The sequence below is a fragment of the Mastigoproctus giganteus genome, chromosome 1 (assembly GCF_048544385.1).
Source record: "Mastigoproctus giganteus isolate SK-2022 chromosome 1, ASM4854438v1, whole genome shotgun sequence".
Lineage (NCBI taxonomy): Eukaryota > Metazoa > Arthropoda > Arachnida > Uropygi > Thelyphonidae > Mastigoproctus > Mastigoproctus giganteus.
The window spans coordinates 6,794,015-6,818,612 of NC_143575.1; the positions used below are offsets into that span (position 1 = coordinate 6,794,015).

Consider the following 24,598-nt stretch of genomic DNA (forward strand, 5'->3'; position numbering starts at 1 on the left):
AAGAGTAGAAGTAATTGCGATGGGATGATAATTGGATGGGAGGGATTTGTCACTCTTTTTAGAAACTGGCTGGATATGAGCAAATTTCCAAAGCAGAAGGAAAAACACCTTCGGAATAAGAAAGTGAAAAAAGGTAGCAAAGAACAGGAGTAAGTTCAGGAGCACAGGTTTTGAGAACAAGTGGAGAAATACCATCAGGACCTGGAGCTTTCTTAACATCAAGATTCATCAAAATCCTTCTGACACCCTTTTGACGAAGACCACGGGAGGCATTGAATGGAGCGTGTTGGGAATGGTGGAAGGTGTTTTCCCAAGATCATTAATACACGAGTTGGAATAAAAATGGGATGCTAGCAGGTCAGCTTTATCAAAAGTTGTGGATTCCATTCCTACAAGAATAATTTCACTGACACGATCTGAGCAAACGTTGACATCAGAAGTTTTGAAACAGTAGTTTGACCAAGGAAAAGAAGAAAAGAAATCTCCGCACGTCATCCAATTTTGCATTTTTGTAAGGCCAAACAACATAAGGTTGGGAACAGCCATTATATAAAGGCTCCATTAGAGAAGAGAAAATCACAAAGTTGTGATCTGAGGTGCGTAAAGGACCACTCACTTTGACTGTATACTTAGAAGGGTTGTTTGTGAGAAAAAGATCAGGCGTGTTGGCTGTATAGTTAGGATTGTCTGTATGGCTGTATAGTTAGGATAGTATTCTTGTAGGTAAATGAATAATTTTGCAAGGTCATTAGAAATTGCAAAAGCCTCATCATCTCGACCAGCTGGATCAGTGTAACTAGAAAATGGAAGACAGCTGGAGTTGTGAACATTAAAATCACCAAGGAAAATTACCTCACTGTTAGGAAAGTTGGATTGGAGAAAGTCAAGCTGCAAAAAGAGGAAGTCAAAGGGCTCCAAGTATTTCGTTGTCCAACGTATTTATACGAGACTATTATTTGCAGAAACAGTCGAAATTAAATTACATGAGAATTTTGTTAATGTTTGCTGGCTATATTTAATCTCCGATTCATAGTCTTTTATGCACATGTGCAAAGACAAATAATCCTATTTAAGGTTCATGCTCACCCTTTAAATTAAGGTAGTTTTCATTCCTGTGATCAAGAGATACAGTCGAAAAGCACTGTCAGCTTCAGGCAGGAAAATCATTTTGCAATTTTTTCTTTAAATTAATTTTTTACTTAATTTTTAATTGCATTAAATTGATTTTTAATTGTGTTCAATTGATTTTTAATTATTTTTTACTGTAGTGTAAGTTTTTTGTTAACCAGATCCTGGATGCCACTGTGTACCCTGCAAAATTAAATTTAAAAAAGAAGAGGGTAAACATGGCCATATGGAATGTAAAAAGTTTAAAAGAAGACAAGATGGATATGGTCATCAATGAAATGGATAGGTATAAAATTGACATTTTAGGAGCAACCGAAGTCATGTGGACAGGACAAGGTCATTTCAAAACTGGAAATGGGTTTTTGGTTGTTTTTTCTGGAAGTGACCAAATAAAAGAACATGGTGTCACTGTCATTTTGAATAAGGAATGTTCAAGGTCTCTTCTTGGATACAATCCTATTAATAATAGAATGATGACAGTTAGACTTCAGAGCCAGCTAGTAAATCTCACAGTTTTAGTTGCATATGCACCAACATCAACGTCCACAGACGAAGATATGGACGTTTATTATAAAAATCTCCAGTTAGCTCTTGATTTGGTCCCAAAAAAGGATCTTTTGATACTCATTGGTGATTTTAATGAAAAAGTAGGCAAGACAGTTTCTTCTCGTCTGGAATGTGGTAGGTTTGGTCTTGGCACTAGAAATGATTGTTTGTTATTTGGTTTTTAGGAGCATTAGCAACTAAGGCCATATTGCTCCGGGATGTGCGGTGGTCATTCCCTGACCTTTCTGCATCCTCCGTATTTGGTGGTGACGGGCTCGAACCCTGGTCTAATCAAGAAGTGTGTGCTACGCACCACTGCTCCTTCCCACCTGGCTACAGAGGCGCCAGCACTAGAAATGAGTGGGATGAAAGTTTAATTGAATTTTGTATCAAAACAGTCTTGTCATATGTAACACCTGCTTTCGGCAGCACCCGAAAAGACTCTACACATGAAAATCTCCCAATCAGAAAACACGGAACCAGATTGATCATATCCTTATGCAGCAAAGGTGGCATTCCAGTGTAATCACAGCAATAACACTTCCAGGAGCAGATTGTGGCAGTGATCATCTGCTACTTCACATCGTGCTGAAGCTGAAAAAGATCATGAATAAGGTTTTCCCTAGACGATTGGATGTAGAAAATATTCCAAATGATTATATGCTTGAAACAGGTAATTGTTTTCAAGCTCTATTAGAACAAGATGATGATATTCTGCCTGAGGAAATGTGGGAAAATACAAAAAAGCATTATTGAGGATTTAGCAAATAGACACATTAGAGAAAGGTCAAAGATCAGGAAGCCTTGGATTACAGATGCCACTTTTAAACTTATTGAACAGAGAACTGCAAAAGCCTAGGGTGTACAAGGAAATGAAGAGTATCAGGAACTAAGCAAAGTCATCAAAGCGCTGTTTAAGCCAGCACAAACAGGATTATATCAATCGAAAGTTTAAAGAAATCGAATACCACAACAAATGAAACAAAACTAAAAAGATGTATAATGTAATTAAGTCCTTAAGACAAAAGTTCCGACCAAAACTTAATGTAATTAAGTACTACAAAGGGGAAATTTTAACAGAGGAGAACACCATCAAAGGAAGGAAGAAAGAATACTGTGAGCAGCTCTTCCGAGCACCTGCTGATACTAGTGATCTGCCATCCCCTTTTCAAGAGTGTGATCATGAACCAGTTCCACTGAAGGAAGAAGTCGAAAAAGCCATCAGAGAACTAAAGTGTGGCAAGTCACCTGGAACTGATGAAATCCCAACAGAATTGATTAAAGCTACAGGTGTGAAGGGTGGCGAGTTTTTTCATAAAATGATTAAAAATTTGAGAAACGGGACGGTGGCCATCAAATTGGAAGAAATCAATTTTCATCCCCTTACCAAAAAAGGGAGATCTGAAAATTTGCTCAAATTACAGGACTATTAGCCTAATTTCTCATGCTAGCAAGATTCTTCTTAAGATCATATTGAAGAAAATCTCAAGAAAACTTGAAGAAGAAATGCCAGAAGAGCAAGCAGATTTCAGAAGGGGTAGAGGAACCAGAGATCAGATCTTAAGCCTACAACTGATTATTGAAAAATGCAAATAATTCAATGTTCCAGTCATTTTGTGTTTTATAGATTATGCAAAAGCATTTGATTGTATTCAACATGAGAAACTATGGGAAACGATGAATATTATGGGGTTTTCCAATCCACATAATTCAGCTGATTAAGCTACTGTACCAGGAACAGGAAGGAACTGTGAGAATGAACATGAGAAACATGGACTTTTTCATAATAGGTAACAGTGTCGGGCAGGGCTGTATTTTGTCACCTCACCTTTTTACTCTTTATGCCAAAGATATCATGCGTGAAGCTTTGGAAGATTTAGAGACTGGCATCAAAACTGGAGAACTGAAGATAAACAATCTTCGTTTATCTTCAGTCTAAAGAAACTCTGAATAGAGCATGTGAAGCAAGTAAGAAAAAGGGATTGTTTCTGAATGTGTGTAAAACTAAAATTATGGTGATAATCCCAATTCCAGTAAAGTGAAGGTTAATGGGCAAGATATCGAAGAAGTTGATGAATTTGATTCCTTAGGGTCAAGAATAAATAAAAATAGTAACGGCTCAAATGATGTAAAGAGACAATGGACAATTGCTAAAACGGTCGTTGATCTGATAAAATTATGGAGAGATCATGACCTGCCCCTAAAGACAAAGCGGAGAATCATTTATTTGTTAATTTTTCCGGTTGCCACTTATGGATGTGAAGGATGGAATCTGAAAAGAGTTGACAGGAAGAAAATTGAGGCATTTGAAATGTGGCACTAGAGGAGAATACTGCATATTTCTTACTTGGATCGAAGAACAAATGAGTGAGTATTGAATAAAACTGACAGGCCTAAACTTGGGCCAGGTAACATGAACGACATTCAGCTCAGGCTGGATACAAATAAACAAAATTAATTGTCATTTCAAACATTTTGGGCTATTTCTTACATATATATTTTCACAGCATCAACAAAAGAAAACTCAAGTTTTTTGGTCATATAGTAAGTAAGAAGGGAAAACTTTCTGTTGAAGAATATAATGGAAGGTAAAACTGAGGGGAAGAGGTGCAGAGGAAGACCTGAAACTAGGTGGAAGGATGGGATCAGTGAACTTCTAGGCATGACACTTTGCAATGTTGCTCGTATAGCACACAACTGATGCAGTTGGAGGAATTTGTTGGTGGCAACAACAGCTCCTCGGGGAACTATGTGACCTGAAGAAGAAGTTTTTTGATTTTTCAATTATTTCGTTTTAATTTCTGGCGAGTATCATAGATAAGTGTTCTATGTATCATATTGAGGTAAACTTCTCTTATTCTTTTACAAATACTGATAACATAGAATGTATTGAGCATTAGAGCTCTGGTTCATACTAACTATATAGTATAAAATGTTATTGTTTATACTCTGGCACAACCACCAAGTTAATGGAGTTTACAATAAATCAATCAATACAAATGTTAATCATATTTAGCAGTCACAGGCTTGAACCCCAGTCATGTGTAACTGCACTCGAGCTCCTTGTTATTGTTATTTTTTTGGTTTTTAGGAGCATTAGCAACTAAGGCCATACTGATCCAGGGATATGCGGTGGTCATTCCCTGACCTTTCTGCATCATCCGTATTTGGTGGTCACAGGCTCGAACACCGGTCTAATCAAGAAGCGTGTGCTACGCACTGCTGCTCCTGCCCACCTGGCTATGGAGGTGCCACTCGAGCTCCTGACCAATCGGCTAAGTCAGTATATTAGTAGTTATACTATACAATATAATCCAATCCAATCCTTTTCCAATCCCTTGGATTGGAAAAGTACCAATGTATCTCACATACATAAGGGTGGCTCTAAGAGTGAAGTGGGAAATTATCAACCTGTCAGTCTGACTTCAGTGGTAGGGAAAATCATGGAGGCAATGATCAAGAGTGGAATTCAGGATCATTTGGATCGAATTGAAATTCTCAAGGATACTCAGCATGGTTTTGTAAAGGGAAAATCATGTTTAACAAATCTGGTTCGCTATTTTGAAAGGGTCACTCACAAGCTGGATTTAGGGAATAATTTCGACATTGTTTATTTAAATTTCAGCAAAGCTTTTGACTCAGTCCCACATGAGAGGTTTGCTTTATAAGCTGGAACAGGTTGGAATCACTGGGAAAATCCTTAGATGGATAGCTTGGTTTGGTTTGGATTTTATTGGCGCATTAGCAACTAAGACTATAATGCGCCAAGACCACGATGGATAGCAGGATGGCTTCAGGGCAGGAGGCAGAGGGTTGTGATAAATGGCTATTCTTCAGATTGGGTTGATGTAAGAAGTGGGGTTCCCCAAGGATCAGTATTAGGACCACTGTTGTTTTTAATTTTCACAAACGACATCGATGAAGGGATAGAGGGCGTGATGTCTAAATTTGCAGATGATTTAAAATTGGTAGAGTAGTTAATGATCACTGTCAAGCTGAGCTTCTTCAGAGAGACCTAGATAGACTTCAAGAATGGTCAGAAAAATGGCAGCTATGCTTTAATCCAACAAAGTGTAAGGTATTACACGTGGGAAACAGTAATCCCAAAATAACTTATTCACTTGGTGGAGTTCAACTAAACCCAGTACTGGAGGAAAGGGACTTGGGTGTTACGATACGGTCAGACATGAAATTCTCTGAGCATTGTAAACAGGTTGCAAGGAAGGGCCATGGTGTCCTATCGATGATCTATCGAACTTTTGCAAGTAGAGATAGGGACGTGATAATCCCATTATATAAGGCTTTTGTTAGACCACACTTGGAATACTGTGTTCAAATATGGAGACCGCACCTAAAGAAAGACATCGAGCTTCTTGAAAGGGTGCAAAGACAGGTAACTCGCCTGGTGAGATCGGCAAAAGGGCGTCCTTATGAAGAAAGACTTCGATTATGTGGGTTGCAGAGTTTGGAAACTAGACACCTTAGAGAAGATTTGATTGAGGTGTTTATGGCTCTGAGAGGCATCAGTAAAATGAATGAGGACGAAATTTTCAAGATTATAAATGATGGGGGACATAAATTCAAGTTACGGGGGGAAATGTTTAGGTTGTACTGCAGGAAGTTTTATTTTAGCCAGCGAGTTATAAATTACTGGAATAAGTTGCCTACATGGGTGGTAGAGGGTGACAGTTTGGGGAAATTCAAAGGTCATCTGGATAGTACCTTTGGGTCAGGGAAGCACATAGGATGACAGGTACTTTTCCCTTTTCTTTTATTAATTATTATTATTTATTATTTTTTTTTTTATCATTGTTTTATTCGGTTTTTTTTTTGGCTGGTGCAGCATAAGCCATAGGCTTTCTTGCACCATGTGGCCATTACTAATACTAATACTAGCCATATACTGTATACTAGAGGCCTGCATGAACCCACGCCTGAACTCGGGCCAGGTAACATGAACGACATTCAGCTCAGGTTGGATACAAATAAACAAAATGAATTGTCATTTCAAACATTTCGGGCTATTTCTTACATATATATTTTTAAAATATATTTTTATGTATTTAAATTTTTAAAGGTTTTTTAGAAAAAATGGGTATTATTTGTCTCTTGATACTTTTAATAGGCCAATAAGGCTCACTTCGCCAACGTCTCCAAAATTCATCAAAATTTGTACTCTGAAAATTGAATTTGTACTCAGTGAAATAACAACTGCTGGTTATTTCACTGCACCAGCAGTGCAAGCTCCGAAAGATATTTTAGTGCAACCAGATTGGCAGTGCAAGTGTCAAAAGTAGCGACAGTGTTGACTATTTTATTTCTGCACAACAATTTGCAATAAGAAACATGTGAAGAGAAGGTGGCTGGTAGAGATGGATATCAATATTCATTTTGGAATTATATTATGTTTAATTGAAAATTTGTTACATTTTCTTTTTTTATAATTAATATTGTTATATAATTATTAATATTGAATTTTGAATCTGAAAGTTTATTTTTCATTATGAAACTTCAGCAACCAATGCTAGCGATTTCATTTATATATAAAGTTTCAGTCAGGCCAGAATAAAAATCTGTTGGTATGGGTAATGAATTTGAAAAACAAATTCGGGCTCGGATTGGGGTTGGGCCGTCTAGACTTTGGGCCAGGCTGGGTTAAACAGGAAAAGCTTTTATTCTTGCATAATATTAATACCTGCTACTTACTCTACCAAATCAACATTAGTAATTAAGTTGTGTCATTCAGGAAGTGACGTCATTTTTGTCTCTTAGTATGAACGATGTAATGTTTTATTCTCACTCCACCAAATAAATGTAGTGACTGAGCTAGCATTGTTAGTGTGATTTAAGAAGTGATGTCATTTGCATCATTTCCGTAATGAAAATTTCATTACCAATTGGTTTTGCTTTAGTCTGAAAATGTAGTAGGTGCCGCCAAAGACATTTTCACATCAAAAAGGTGCCTGGGATCTATCTAATTATATTAAGAGCTAAGCAAACATTTAGCCACTGAGGGCACTGTTGAAGTCAAGGGAGATCCCAATGGGCTGGAAATGTAAAAATGTATGCCCAATTCACATAAGGAGAAAAAAGTGATATGACTAATTGCAGACCTGTTAGCTTAACTTCAGTTCCAGGAAAAATAATGGAGTCACCAGTAAAGAAGTATTACAGGACAATCTAGACTGGAATGTAATTATACTGCAGTCACAACATGAATTTGTTAAGGAGCAATCTTGTCTGACAAGTCAGATTGGATACCATGGTGCAGTAACAAAGGAACTGAATTCAAAAAATAATTTTGATATCATATACTTGAATTTCAAGGTAAGCTTTTGATACTGTTGCACACAAAAGAGTGCTGTAAAAATTGTAGCATTGTAGCATTAGAATTATATTTATTAATGATACTGATGAAGGTTGTTGTTGTTTTGGGTTTTTTGGCACAAGGGCCTCCTGGGCCATATTGTGCCTTTTCATTATTAACTTATGACTGAGTTATTAATATAATTGTTGTCAGAGGCCATTATATACATTTATGCTCTTCAAGTATCTAAACAGTGCTTCAAAATTTGCATTATTTCCAAGTATGTGTAGTAAATTTAAAGGTTCCAGCAGATTAGATGCAGAATAAAAAGTGGATTTCCGGTTACTTGAATAATTAGGGCATTCTATTAGAATATGTTTGATTGTTAGCTGAGTCTGACAGAATGAACATTGAGGTGGGTTTTCTCCCATAAGCAAGAACAAATGAGTTGTATATGTGTGTCCAATACGGAGTCTTGCCAAAATCACTTCTTCACGTCTGCTTTTCCTGAAACTAGAAGTCCACAACTGAGGTTCTTTTTTAATCTGAAACAGTTTATTATTCACTTGTGTTTGCCACAGATTAGTCCATTGAAGCCTACATGCTGTTTTAATAGTGGATTTATAATCAATGTGTGGGACTTTCAGATGATAGAGTGATCTATTTGTAGGATGTTTAGCAGCACGATCTGCACTTTCATTACCTGGGATGCCGACATGCCCAGGGATCCAGCAGAAGGTAACCAACTGTTTGGATGTTTGATATTGGTATAATTGAGACCGTATCTGTTTCAGAATGGGATGTTGGGAAGAAGTAGTAGATTGAATGGCAGTGACGGCACTTAAGGAGTCAATATACATAAGAGCTTTTTTGATTTGCTGTTTAGTTATATTATCTAGAGCTAGTTTTATTGCATACAGTTCTGCGGTATAGATACTGCATTCTGTAGGAAGAGACACAGCTATTGAAAAAGCAGAAGAAATTGCTGCAGCACCTACAGCTTCATCTGTTTTGGAGCCATCTGCATATATGTGAAATTTCTCTGTGTTTTCTAAGGCGTGGCCTTTATGCAGCTGCTGGAAGTTGTTGTTTGGCATGGAGCCTTTTCTCCATCTCAGAAAGAAATTATCACAGAGATGTGAGTAATGAGACCAGGAATGTTCAGGAGGAGCTACGTCTTCAAGGATATGCTGGAAGTTAATATTCCAACTGAGCATCAGTTCTTGCAATCTAATACCTAATAAACATTAGGTTTATTACGATATAGCATTTCATACTGAGGATCAAACAGGTATTCCCAGCAAGGATGAGATGGAATACTTTTTATTTTTGCAGCATAGCTACATAGTAAGGATTTTCGTCTAAGGTGTAATGACGGTTCATTTGCGTCAATATACAGGCTGTGGACTGGAGACATTCTGAAGGCTCCTGTGGCTATCCTTAGGGCACTATGTTGAACAGTATTTAGACGTAACAAGGAATTGTTTCATGCAGAGTCATAGACAGGCGACCCGTAATCTAAGCGGGACCGGATAAAACATTTATAAAGATGTGTGAGGGAGTGTCATCAGCACCCCAGGAGTTAGATGACACAGCTCTTAAGATGTTTAATTTCTTTTGACAGGCCGTTCTAAGGTAGGCTATGTGATTGGAAAAATTAAGTTTACTGTCTAGATATAAACCCAATAAACGAAAATTGTTGGTAAGAGGAATCTGATTGTTCTTTAAATATATTTCAGGATCTGGATGTAATTTTCGTATTTTACAGAAATGAATTGCAGTCGATTTATTTTCTGCTAATGAATAGCCATTCCGTTGCACCCACAATTCTATTCTGGCTATGGACAGTTGAAGTTGCCTTTCAATGGAAATCATTGTTTGTGACTAACAAGAGATAATCAGGTCATCGGCAAACATGTATGATTCAACTGTTTTTGGTATGTCTTGTGTTATATTTGTAATTCTTATTGTGAATAGTGTTGCACTCAGGATGGAACCCTGCGGTACACCCACCTCTTGTTCAAATGATTTGGATATAGCGTTCCTATATCTGACCTGAAAAGTTCTGTAGTGTAGGAAATTTTGTATAAATTGGGGTAACTGCCCCCTCAGACCGAAGATCCTGAAGGACACCATATCGCCAAGTGGTATCAAACGATTTCTCAATATCAAGATTGACCATAACCAGATGTTGTCTCCTGATGAAAGCATTGCGGATATTTGTTTCTGCTTTAATCATCACATCTAAGGTTGAGTGGTTTTTCCGAAAACCATACCGATTTCGGTTTAGCAGATTGTTTGTTTCCAGAAGCCACGTTAACTGCCCGTGCACCATTTTTTCTAAGACTTTGCCTAAACAGCTAGTCAGTGATATCGGCCTGTAATTATTCAGTATGGTATGATCCTTACCTGGCTTCGGAAAGGCCAGTACAATTGAGTGACACCATGAGTGCGGATAAGTATTTTCTAAATATATTCGATTGTAGAATCTCAGTAGGGAACTTAATGCTTTATTATTTAACTTTTTTAACATTATATAGCATACTCCATCCGGGCTGGCAGCAGTACTTGATGTTTTGTTTAGAGACTCTCAAAAAGTTCCTTTAACGTGAATGGCTGATTGTATGGCTAAGATGCCTTAGTATAAAAATTTATTTTATGTTGTTCTGCAGATGCCTTAATTTTTTGGAAGGTTTGATTGTATGTGGACACTGCTGATATACTGGCGAAAGACTCAGCTAATGCGTTTGCTATTTCTTGATCTCTCAATCTTGAACTGGAAAGGACAATTCTTGCCCTTTCCAGTTCAGGATTGAGGCTGGAGACTGCACAAATTTGCCGTTAAGTGCTTGAATTTTCTTCCAGATGAGTCTGCTGTCCATGTCCTTGTTTATGGTGGAAGCAAAACTTATCCAGGCATCTTTCTTTGTTTTTCTTCTTGTTTGGCGGAATTTGGCCTTGAGTCTTTTAAAGTTAATAAAATTAGCAGTTGTAGGAAATTTTCTAAACAGATTCCAAGCCCGATTTTTTGTCTGTTTAGCATGTGTGCATTCCTGATTCCACCAGCAATGACTCTGTCTGCGTTTCCCAGGTAAAGATTTTGGTATTGCAGAATTTGCAGCTTGTAATATTTGATTCGTTATATGATTGTTGACACTATCTGTGGGCTGAGACTGGACTATCTCATCATCAAACTGGATTAGGGAGGAAAATTTATGCCAGTTTGCCCTATAGAATTTCCACGTGGATTGCTGCAATGGAGACAAGTTTACTTGTGTTCGGATATTGCAAAGAATCGGTAAGTGATCACTGTTTAGCGGGTTATCAAGAACTGACCACCCCATATTGGCATAAATGGAGGGACAGCAGATTGAAAGGTCTATTGCAGTCATGGATCCTGTCGTAAAATGGACATAGGTGGGTTCACCAGTGTTTAACAGAATAAGATTATGAGCATCAAGCAGCAATTCTATTATTTTACCACTTTTGTCAATTTTTGGCGATCCCCATAGAGGATGATGAGCATTAAAGTCACCCAGTAAGCAGAAAGGAGATGGCAGCTGATCTACTAGCTTTTCTAAATCATCTGAGGAGAAAGCAAAATTAGGAGGGAGATATATAGAGGCTATTGTAATGGTGATACCAATTTCAATGCGCACTGCCACTACTTCAAAAGGAGTCTGAAGGGAAACATGCTTGGATGGAACGTTATGTCTGATAATGATAGCCACCCCTCCATGAGCTGGCGTGTCAATACTCCTATCTCGTCTAAAGATGGTATAATTTTTGACGGAAGGACACACTCGTGAATTTAGGAGTGTTTCCTGTAAGGCTATGCCAGCTGGTTCATACTGATCGATTAGATCCTGCAAATCATCTCTTGCATTCCGAAATCCTCTGCAATTCCACTGAAGGATTTTTTCCATTATGTGGTTTTTTTTTTGTTGTTTTCGACTCTGACTGTTTTTTAGTTGCAGCTTGCTTGTATCGATCAATTTTTGTTTTGTCTTTCCTAGGAAAGACGGGTCGGGTCACATCCATCTCATCATTTGCATGTAATTCTAAAAATGTATCTTCTGAATCGTGATGTTCGTCAATGTCCATTCCGTGGTGGATGTTTGCGGTTTCTTGGTTTCTATTACTTTTGGTTTTATTGTTGAGGAGGCCTCCGTGGGTATGGTAATTGGGGTATTATTGGACTGTTCACTTGTTTTTTGTGTAGGACACTGTTTTGAACTAGAGAGCAACGAACGTGCCTAGTTCGCAATTGATATATTTGGAGGAATCGATACTTCAGTTTGGATCCCTACAGACTGTGAAGATTGAGCTGCTGTGGCATATGTTTGCTTTGTCTCTGTTTTGATTATCTGTCTTCTTGCCTCTGAGTATGTCACTTTGTTCTCTACTTTATATATATATTTTTTTTCCTTGCTTCCATAATTCACATGTTTTTGAGAAAGCTGGGTGGTTACCCTTACAATTTGGGCAATGTGGAGTGGTAGTGGCACAATCAGATTGGTTATGGTCTTTTGACCTGCAGTTGGGACATACTGCCTCACCTCGACATGCAGTCTGGGAGTGTCCATATTTTTGGCATTTGTAGCACTGATGGGATTCGGAATGTATGGTCGGACACGGCAATGCAGGTAGCCTGCTTTCACAGATGTTGATAAGTTAGGAGTGCTAAAGGTAAGAATTATGCTTCTTGTTGGAACGAGTGTACCGTCTTTTCGGGTCATGATTCTCCTTGCTTGGATGACTTTTTGATCGTGTAATTCTTGGACAATTTCCTCCTCTGGTACAAGTAATAAGTCCCATTCTGTTATTACTCCCTTTGAGGAGTTTAAGGTGGCATGGGGAGTAACTTTTATTTGGTGTCCTCCAAAAGTTGTGAGCTTTAATAGCTTTACAGAATGTTGAGGTTGAGTTGTTTCTATTAGAAGATCACCTGATTGAAGTCGCCTTACTGATTTAGGTGAACCAGCAGCAGACTCAATGCATTTCTGCACTAGAAAAGGTGATAATTTGCTCAGAGGCTGATCTGATAGAGAGAGTGCAAGATGAGAAGGCTGGTATCTCCTCTTTAGGTGTTGTTTTCAACCTCTTTGGTTGAGAATAGTCATTTTCATTGTCATTTTTATTTGCTAGTCTTGAGCTCGATGGCTCTAAAGGTGGAAATGAACTGTTTCCCATCTTTGCTCCTTTCAGCCCTGGGAGAGTGGATTTCTTCTCCCAGGTTACTGACCCCGCCACGGGGAGGCAGGAGCAGTGCCGCTAGAGTGACCAAGCGGTATAAGGGTTAATACGTTAGCTTAAAAAGAAAAAAGAAAGGTGGATTTCCTTTCTTAAAACATGCTTACAATTTGTAAGACTAAGTTATTAATTAAAGAGAATGTAAAAAACTTTTTAAACTAAATAAGAACTTTGGCTCTGAGTAAACGCTCCATGAATCACTCTGAAATTCGCATGATCACTATAATGCTTGACACCCGGGGCCTTTGATGAAGGTATATCAGGCATAATGTCTAAGTTTGCAGATGATATAGAGGTTGGCAGGATGGTTAATGACAATAATCAAGGTATGCTACTGCAACAAGATCTAAAAAGATTAGGCAATATAGGCTGGGAATTGGCAGTTGAAGTTTAACATTGACAAATGAAAGGTACTGCAATGGGCAGCAGTAATTCTAGATTAACATACCAACTGTGTGCTACTACACTCAGTTTAGTGGAAAATGAAAGACCTGGGGATTTGTACCGTCAGGCACAAAGTTCTCTGAGCAATGCAGACAGGCTGCCAGAACAGTTCATAGGGTCTTATCAATGTCAATATATAATATTATCAATTTTATCAATATACAAGAACTTTGCAAGCAAGGATAAGAAAGTGATTTTGCCATTGTACAAGGCAATGGCAGTTAGGCTGTATCTGGAGGACTCATTTTAGGAAGGATGTATTTCTGCTGGAATTGGTGCTGATGGGGGGAAGAACAATTTTGGTGAAGGAAACCAAAGGGTGGACTTACCAAGAAAGGCTCCAGTTTTGCAAACTGCAGTGTCTGGAGACGATATAGCACTTGTCAGGTGATCTGTTTGAGGCGTTTGAGGCTTTGAATGGATTGAGCAAGCTCCTGCTGATGGAATTCTTCCTCTTTATCAGGCTACACATGTGAAGTGGTATAAATTCAAACTGAGGAATGATGGTTGCAGGATAGATGTGTGGAAGTTTGCCTTCAGCCAGTTGGTGGTTGATTGGAACAAACTTCCATCTGTTGTTGTGGAAGTGGGTAGTTTGAATAAATTCAATGAAGTACAAAAATTATTTGAGGGGATGAGTAGGTGATGTGTAAAGGTTTTTTTCTTTCTTTCTTTTTTTTTTTTTTGGCTGATGCTTTATAAGCTTGCTTCTTGCATCATATGCCACTACTAATACTAATATAATGAGGATATTACACATCTGCTAGGGCAGGCATAATCTCCATCCAGAATACTTGAAAATTAGAATATCTTGACATCTTTAAGAGCCTCACAAATTGACTAAGGCCATAGTCTATGCATACCACTGATGATAAGAGCACTAATTCAGGTGAACAATGCACCCACTACTATATTAGGACATGAAATTATTAGTGAGTACAAATACTTAGTAGGAAATCCAATAGAAAGTTCTTCCTCATAATCTGAGAAAATGAGATGCAAAAGAGGACATTTGACTCATACTTTCACAATGAAAAATAAACATTTTAATGATGATATTCTTTATGGAAAATACTATACCTGTGGATCATCGGGTAAACATCTCTCTTTGCACAACTGGCAGGTTTCGCATGGATACCTTTTGACTTCTCGTATCAGAAATCCAATCACTGGCCATAATGAAGGTTTCGGTTCAAATGGAGGATCCCTTAAAAATAATTAAAGTTTAAAAACTGATGTCACCTCTGCATGGTTAACAGGGTAATGTTTTAATCAACAATAACTACCACTTTTTTTAGATACATTATTACTGTATATAAAAGAGTAAAACAGAAGTTGCCCTGCGTATACAGGAAACAGATACTTTACCGTATGAAAAATTAGCTGAAAGTAAGTACATCATGAAAAATATTTAAAATGAAAAAGAGGTTGAATTGTGAACTCTTCAACCAATTTTAGCATTTAGCACTCAAAAGTAAGATTTATATGTAGAAGTCGCTAATTTTTTTGCAAAGCTGGTAGCAAGAATGAAATACCCAATTCTAAGTGACTCATAGAACCCAAACATTAAATGTCTGTATTATAAAAAAACCCTTTTAATCTGGTAGAAGTGGTGACCTAAATAGTTACAAAAAAGCTTGCACATCACATGAACAGGTAACTGAATTTCTTTTTTCTTTTCTGAAAAAAAAAAAGTTTTATTTTTAGTCATGTTCACATAAATATAAGTATATGTGCTGATTGTCCTCACCATGTCCCTCTTTCTCATTTGTATCATCATCATTTGTATACTATAAGCTATTATCTATTAACAAAGCATCATCATTTGTATACTATAAGCATAATTCAAAACTAACTTGTTTTGAATTATGCTTATAGTATACAAATGATGACGCTTTAACAAATTGCATTAATAATTATATGCAATGTTTCATTTTTTTAATGAAAAATTTCACAATCGTGTTTTTTTTTTTTACATGTTACTTTCAATGAAACAAAACTTCTATAGCTCTGCTCAAAATAAAAATTTAAAAATGATATAAACATAAAATAAAAGTATTTATATTTTATGTAATATATAAATTAAAAATATATAAATATGAAAGTACTTATCACTTCCAATACCAAATTTATAAAATTAGATAAGGGTGCAAAATTTAAAAAGTGCATACATATGTTTTGGCTTATACACTGAGTAATCACTGAATTGTGACCACCAACCTAATACCTCATAGGTCCTCCTTTTGCCCTAAGTACACAGCAGCTATCCGATGTGGCATTGATTCAACAAGATGTCGGAAGTGTTCGGGAGGTATGGTCAACCAAGCTGTGTGTAATGCGGCCAGCAATGCAGGTATGGGGGTGATTGGTGTATCCAGATGCCTGATATGACTTTCCATAGTGTCCCACAAGTGCTCTATAGGACTGATATCGGGGGAGTTCGGAGGCCAATCAATATGCTGGAAGACAGAACTGTGTTCCTCAAACCATTCCTGCAAAACAAGTTCCTGATGGCTTGGCGCACTGTCATCTTTCACCATCCCCATTCAGGAAAAAGCATAACACGGCAGGGTGTACACAGTCAGCAAGCAGTTGACGATAGTGGAGACCACTGATACGTTGTTCCACATGTACCAGGGGTCCAAGTTCCTGCAAGTGAAACACTCCCAAACCATACAACCGTCTCCACCAGACTGCACTTTTGATACCGTGCATGATGGATCAAGAGCCTTGTGTCATTGATGCCAAAGCCGTACATGACCATCCACGGTGTGGAGTAAATAACATAACTCATCCGACCAGCACACATTCTTCAAGTCTTGTAACATCCAACTTGCATGCTCTTTGCAGCAGGCAAGTCTTTTACGACGATGAACCTTGGTTAGAAGAGGATGCTGTAGGGGTCATCTGCTGATATAGCCCATCATATGTGTGACATATGGTCATGGCAGGTATTGTTCTGGGTTGGCCCATATTGGGTAGTCAGCTCTTCAACAGTGCTGCGCCTCTTCGCCTGTATGAGTCGTCGGGTTGTTATTTGACCAGTTTTACGCCAGTCCTGGTTCACTTTAACTATGGTGGCTCTCAAACCCCCCCCCCCCAATTCAGCCATTTGGGAAATTGGGGCACCATCTCGTTAAGCTCCCACAATCTGTCCTTTATCAAAGTCCCATAAATCCTTCCTTTTACCCATCACGCTCAGCATTTTACTACCTGCCGAACCGCTGACACTTTATCTGTACTATGTGGGTCAACTAACTGCAAACTCTCGTGCCTCACGTGGTCAATGGGTTGCATTCACTTTTCATAAGGGTGGCCATAATTCAGTGATCATTCAGTGTGTGTTATGCATTTAAATATTTTTAAAAAAATAAACATATTTGATGCTATTAGTCACTTCCATTTTTAAGTTTATTTAAAATTTCACATGCCATTAAGAATGTGATATTTCAAAATTATGGAGATACACATATTTCTGCTTATAAATTATATCCACAGGGTGTCTCAAAAATATTGGTACAAATGTTTAGGGACGGTAGGTAACATCTAAAGGAATGTGAATCACATAGGAACCCATAACCAGAAACGTCACCGTAAATCAGTACACGGCGCTGTTCATCAGTTCGCGAGAGGGAAAATTTCTGGTTTACTCATTCAAGCAGTAGTTGACGCACAAAGAGCATGCATCGATATACTAATTGTGATCTGACAGACATGCACCTAGTGTATGGATTAGCAGAGGGCAATGGACGAGCCGCTTAACGAATTTATGGGGAACGCTTCCCAGACAGACATGTACCGGACCACCATTTGTTTGCGCGTGTGCATCAAAATTTGTGCGATTATCGGTCATTTAGAGGTAACATGAGTAGTGCGGGCAGACCACGTTCAACACGAACTCCCGCCATGGAAGAAAGTGTGTTGAATGCCGTCCAGAATAATCCTACTACCAGCACACGTGCCATTGCCTCTGCCTTAGAAGTGTCTCGTTGCAGTGTACAGCGTGTTTGGCACAACAATTCCTTACACCCCTTTCATCTCCAAAGGGTTCAGTTACTGTTCCCCCAAGATCATCCTGCATGTGTGGCTTTTGCGCAGTGGTTTCTCCAAGAAAGTGTTCAAGACTTGAATTTTCCAGCCTATGTTTGGTTCACGGATGAGGCTTATTTCACTCGTGAAAGCTTATTCAATCAGCACAATGCTCATGTGTGGGCTCACAACAACCCACACGGTGTGCGACCCCATGTGTCACAACATCGCTTCGCAATAAATGTGTGGGCAGGTATGGTTGGTGACTGCTTAGTCGGCCCATACCTGTTAACATTCCGCATGAACTCCGCTAAATAGCGAATCTTTCTTGAACAAGTTCTACCAGGGTTACTTGACGATGTTCCAGCAAATGTGAGATGCAACATTTGGTTTCAACCTGACGGGGCAAGTGCCCATTATGGAAGGTGTGTAGTGACCATTTGAACAGGCGTTTTGGGCGTCGGTGGATTGGCTGTGGTGGACCCGTTGCCTGGCCCCCACGCTCACCTGATTTATCGAGCCTTGATTTCTTTCTGTGGGGGCCCCTTGAATCTATCGTGTATGAATTGCCTGTGGAGACGGAAATAGATCTCATGGCAAGGCTCGTCTGCGCTGCTGCTACTGTTAAAGAAACTCCAGATGTGTTCGACCGTGTCCGCCAATCCATGCTACGTCGGTGTCACACATGCATCGCGTCTCATGTTGGAACCTTCAGGCATCTGTTGCAACATCATGAAATGCATCCATCTCGTACTCCATTGTTAATATTATGTCAAATAAATGTTTGCCACTAATTACTGTCTTGTGTCATTTCTGCTTCTTGTGCTTCTGCTACTACTTTCCCGTGACGTTTCCGGTTATGGGTTCCTATGCGATTCACATTCCTTTAAATGTTACCTACCTCCCCTAAACGTTTGTACCAATATTTTTGAGACACCCTGTATAAATATTTAAAATAATACACCAGAACTAAGGCATTTCTATAATAGCCAGAACCTGGATACTATAGAAAATGGATGTACAGATTAATATATTTTAATATTTGACTGCAATAAACATCTTATATTTATAAGATGTTAATTGCAGTCAAATTCACTTATGATCATTATAAAATCATAACCAAATCACCTAACATATTAATTAATAAAACTATTCACACTGTTCCAAATGAAAGAGTGCTATACAAGTTGCACAGTTGAGCATTGGTGGTAATAAATGGACACTGCTTTTCTTGGACTAATGTTATTACTTGGCATCCCTCTGGATTCAGTGCCTACTGTTCTCAATATTTATTAACAATACTTGATGAAGGCAAATCAATCTTATTGTCTAAGTCTGCAGACAATACAAAGGTTGGTAGGGTGATTAATATCACAGGAATCAGAGTACTACTGCAACAACAACAAGACCTAGAAACATTAGACAGATGGGCTGAGAAGTGGAAATTGAGGTTTAATGTTGATAAATGCAAGATATTGAATACAGGATTTTATTTGTTTGGGGATTTATTAGGCACAGTAGCATCTATGACCATAGTGCACCACTAAATATATGGGAACCAGTAATCTCGGAATAATATAACAAATTTGGAGGGGGGTTTCCACATTCAATTGTATTGTGTAACATATGTAATACAGGTAGTTCTCGACTTTACGAGTTAATTTAAAGCAAAAACTCGTAAAAACTGGAATTAAATTCCATACACAATGTTAAAATAGGGGTTACGTTCTCAACAATGAAATTAGTTAGCTAATTAGTTTATGTTTAAACAATGATTGATTTATCCAAAGAAATTAAAACGTGGCCTGTAAAATCAAGCAAATTATAATAATAAAGAAATTATTTATCACTTACATTTTAAACAATGTTTATTCTTCATCATCGCCTAAATGCACACTCGTTGATTACTTATTATTGGCTCGGCACTCTGTTTGTTGCACAAGGAGTCGCCTTCTTCAGAAATGCTTCAAGAGGCATTTGTTTCCAAGATAATCTTCTATTTTCTTTATAAATTTCAATAGCATGCATAAGCAGTTTTTAACAGAACGCACAAATCACAACTAACACGATTTGCACAGAGTAACAAGTTTACGAAGCTTAAAAAAAAAAAAAAAACAGGAATGAAGAAAAGATTCTGAAAATTAATGTTTTTTATACGATTGAAGATTTCATTAAAGGGAAAACACATTTCACCATAATAACGCAAAAAAAACCACACAATTCCAGCTATCGGTGTTTTCACAAATGCAATAACATCGAGTTTACTACCCATTTATAATTGCTTGCAGTCACAGAAAAGACCAATAAACCGGAAAGTGTAAATTGTTTTTATTGTTTTATGGTCGTGACCTCCAGAAATGTGCTTTAGAAAAATGTCACAAAGACGTTCAAAACTGGTTCTTATAAGAGAACATATGATAATGATGATTTGCACTATACAATTTGCACTACAAAAACAACCTTTTAGAGAGTTATATAGTGAAATTTTCGACTTCCGAGGTTGTGGAACAAATTACCAAAAAACAATGTGTTATTGGGTTCACATTACGATATTTTCACAGTATAATGGTGTCCCTGGAACGGATTAATATTGTAAAGCTAGGTACACTGTATTGTATAGCTATGCGTGTGGTTTGAAATGCAGTATTTATGAATGTTTAACATTAATTTTTTGCAATTAATGTTCGTATTTTCGATTTTGTTGATACTTGATACTTTGAAAAAAACACTCTTAAGCCCGGGAACTTGCAAAGCGAAAATTCGTAAAGCGAGAACTGCCTGCATACATTAATTTACAATATACTATCTTAGCAGCGCAGACAGGCTGCTAAGGTAGCTGTTTGTTTTGTTTGGTTTTTAGGAGCATTAGCAATTAAGGCCATATTGCTCCGGGATATGCGGTGGTCATTCTCTGACCTTTCCGCATCCTCCGTATTTGGTGGTGATGGGCTCGAACCCCAGTTTAATCAAGAAGCGTGTGCTATGCACTGCTGCTCCTTCCCACCTGGCTACGGAGGCGCCTGCTAAGGTAGCTCATGGGGTTCTGTCAATGATATATATATATATATATAGAGAAATTTTTCTAGCAGGGACAATTAGGTGATTATCCCATTGTTAGTTCACACCTTGAGTACTGCATACAGTACTGGAAACCCCATTTTAAGTAGGTTGTAGTTCTGTTGGAATGGGTACAGAGAAGAACAAGATTGGTTAAGGACACAAAAGGATATTCTTACTACAAATTCTTACTACAAAAGATTCAGCTCTGTAAATTTCAGTACTTGAAAAGTAAGGCTGCAAAGGAGAACTAATTGAACTGTCTAAGGCTTTAAATGGATTGAATAAACTAAATGCTGATGGAATCCTTATTCTTGGAGAACATGTAGAGGAACATAGATTGAAAAAGGATGGTTGCGGGACAGATGTGTGAAAATTTGCTTCCAACCACAGCACCAGATGGAATAATCTTCCATCTGGTGCTGGGGAGCCAAAACATTATGACCACTTACCTAATATGATGTTGGTCCTCCATGTGCAGTCAAAACAGCTCATACCCAAATAGGCATGGACGCTACAAGATTTCTAAATGTCTTGTGGTATCTGGTACCAACACGTAACCAGCAGATCCTTTAACCCCTGTAAGGTTCATGGTTGAGAGCCAACAGATCGAAGTTGCTGTTCCAACACAAACCACAATGCTCGATGGGATTGATGTCTAGAGAATTTGCAGGCCAGGGCAATACCTGGAATTCTTCCTCATGTTCCATGAACCAGTCTCGAACAATCCGGGCGGTGTGGCATGGTACATTATCCTGCTGAAAGATGGCACCGCCAGAGGAGAAGACCATTGCTGTGAAAGGGTGTACCTGGTCAGCAATGATGTTTAGGTAGGTGGTAAATGTCAGAGTGCCAGGCACGTGGATGGCTGGACCCAGGGTATCCCAGCACAACATTGGCCAAAGCATGACACCACCACAACCGGCTTGTTTTCGTCCTATGGTGCATCCAGGCACCATCACTTCCCCAGGTAAACAACGCACACTTACCTGGCCGTCCACATGGTCCACCAGGAAATGTGATTCATCGGACCAGACGACCTTCTTCCAATCACTCAAGGTCCAGTTTTGATGTTCGCATGCCCATTGTAGGCACTGTTGCCGGTGAACCGTGGTTAGCATGGGCACTCGGAGCAGCCTGCTGCTACGCAGCCCCATTTTCAGCAGGATTCGATATACAGCAATACCCCGCATAGCACTGATAATTGGTACCGAAACTATTGTGTTATGTGAAACCATGCTGACTGAGGTGTAATTATAATGGGTTTCAATTGAATGCGTACCAAAGAAACAGTCTATAAACAAATTATAATAAATCTATAAACAATTTGCGCTTGATAGTCAATTAAAATGATTTGAAATAAAAAAATATTGCAAAAATTTTTTTAATAAAAAGGTAATATCATGAGAGACGAGAAAAAAACTTTTAAAAAGGTGGTTGTTTATTTAGGTATTTCAATAATGAAGTCTGGTGAAGTCATCTTTTCTTTTTCTTGGCGTTCAAGTCTTTGTAGTATCGAATCCCATCTTGTAAAATTTGCTGTATCTTGATGCTATGTTCAACATTCGGATTTCCATTCATAATCACCTCGCAGGCCATGTCAAACCCCCCCCCCCCAAAAAAAACTTTCTCCAATCCTCTGTTGAAAATACTTTTGGTTCCATTCTGGAACTGTTTTCCTCTTCTTCATATGCAGTTTGCTCATCAATATCAAGGAGTGTTGCACCATCTAAGTCACTTGTATGCGAGTCATTGCAGTCACATGCATTTAGTGTCCAAAGTTTCGAATCCCAAGTCTTTTCTGATCTTCACAATGTCTTTGGCAGTTGTCTGAACTTGCGATTCAAAACCAGTGAAATCATTTATCAAATGGGGCAAAACATGCTACCAAAAGAATGCACTGTTGTTGGCAGTGATTTCTAGCCAAGGTGTAGATATTTTTGATCGTATTTAAAGGGGTAAAAAAGTGTGAAATGAAAAGCTGTCACATCTTCTCATAAACAAGATGAAATTAAGAATACTGAACACTGTTGCATGTTGCAGCTGATTGCCTAAGGGGAGCTATTGTCACATGTGCATGTGAGATAATAGTTGGCACTGCAGCATATTGTACCGTACCTAGGCTAAGACAATGCAGCATATATATATAGAGTACATGTCTAGACTATTGAATGAGTTTTAATATGCACAGTAAGTTTGACTTAAACTTAATTGAAAACCATGTTATAGTGAAATCCATGCTGTTTGAAGCCATGCTAAGCAAGGTATTGCTGTACTGTGTGTTGCGACACATTACTCCCATCACCAGCATTCTAATTACCAGTGAGTTGTGCCACAGTCTCGCTTCTGTTGCCATGCACCATCCGAGAGAGCCTTCGAGCATCAATGAGCCATGGTCGCCCAACACCTCACTGGCGGTTTGTGGGTTTCCCTCCTCAGACCACTTTTGGTAGGTACTAACCACGGCTGACCGTGAGCACCCACCAGCCATGCCGTTTCAGATATGCTCTGACCCAGTTGTCTGGCCATTACAATTTGCCCGTTGTCAAACTCGCTTAAGTCTGCTGCCTTTCCCATCTGAAGAACAAGAATAATACTGATTAACGGAGCTCAGTATCAGGTGTTTTTTATAACATGTCCCAAATGGAAGTGTGTTCACCTGCAGTTGCTTTGATTTGCATAATGACTCATTGGTCATAATGTTTTGGCTCATCGATGTAATATGTTACACTACAGAAGAAACATGCTTGTGCGCATCATCTATATAATTTCTGTTCATAGGGCAAGTTGCACATTTGAGGGATGGAAGTTGTGGAACATCACACCTTCACCAGTAACCAGCTAATGCACGTCTGAGAGTGCAAAGGTCTTATTTCTATAGTTCTAACATTTATGGTAAAGATACTAAAATCATTAAATGAATGATGCAGAAAAATAAAGTACACCAAGAGAAAGTTAATAACTAAAGAATCTTCCTTAAATATAAAAACAAGCATTGATATATTATATTAGTAAAGCAACCTACTTTGGTTTTGGTTTTACTGGTTTCTGAACACACTGACGAGCAATTTCTATTGCCTGGGCAGTATACCAGCGCTGAAATAATTTTGGAAAATTACATTCTCTGTGTTCCACTCTGCAAAGATTTGAGATGTAGATTAATAAACAACATTCAATATTACCTATACACAGAAAAGGATACTGAAATAGGACCATCAACCTAATACGGAACAGGCCTCTATAGGCTTGCATTGTCATTCTCTTTATATCCATGTGCTAAGGTGCCTGAACACATCCGGAGATCACTAGGAGATCTAATCATGCCTCACTGAGAGTCTGTTTGTGGGATAGATGTGTGTTATTAGTTATTAGAAGGCAGTCCCTTCCATGCTCATGAAAACTATGGCCAGCTGTTAATCAACTGTTAAGTGTATTCATCCTTTGAAACCTTTATTTCCGTGGTTAATTTCCTTAACTTTCATTAGGGCAGGTCATCCTATTTCAGTGTCCTTTCAGTGTATCACTGAGTTCTTTTTGTATCAATCAGACATTCCAAAAGTATTGGCAATTTACTTCTAGTTAAAATATATCATCATATTAAATTGCAGTATCAAACTTTTATAAAGAAGTCTAGTCCTTATTAGACTTGTAGTCCTTATGAAGATAGACTAGAAGTCTAACAAATCACCTGAAATATTTAGTCTGAATTGATTTCTCTGAAGACGATTTCACAATCACTGAAGAAGTAGTAGAGAATCTTGCCACAAATTGATTAAACTTTTTTTTAATGATTATTTTGATGTGTTGGCCATTAACATTTATTTGCATGAGCTG

General features: G+C 38.2%; 1 protein-coding gene across 1 annotated transcript in view; it reads right to left on the reverse strand.

The window, feature by feature from the left end:
- Positions 1-24,598, reverse strand: part of LOC150090519 (uncharacterized) — a 131,048-nt gene that overhangs the window by 23,790 nt on the left and 82,660 nt on the right. The window contains exons 6-7 of the mRNA XM_090378297.1: positions 23,790-23,900; positions 14,759-14,885 (exon numbers count right to left, since the gene is read on the reverse strand). Coding sequence (XP_090234423.1) covers positions 14,759-14,885; positions 23,790-23,900 — 238 coding nt within the window. The remainder of the gene's footprint in view (positions 1-14,758; positions 14,886-23,789; positions 23,901-24,598) is intronic.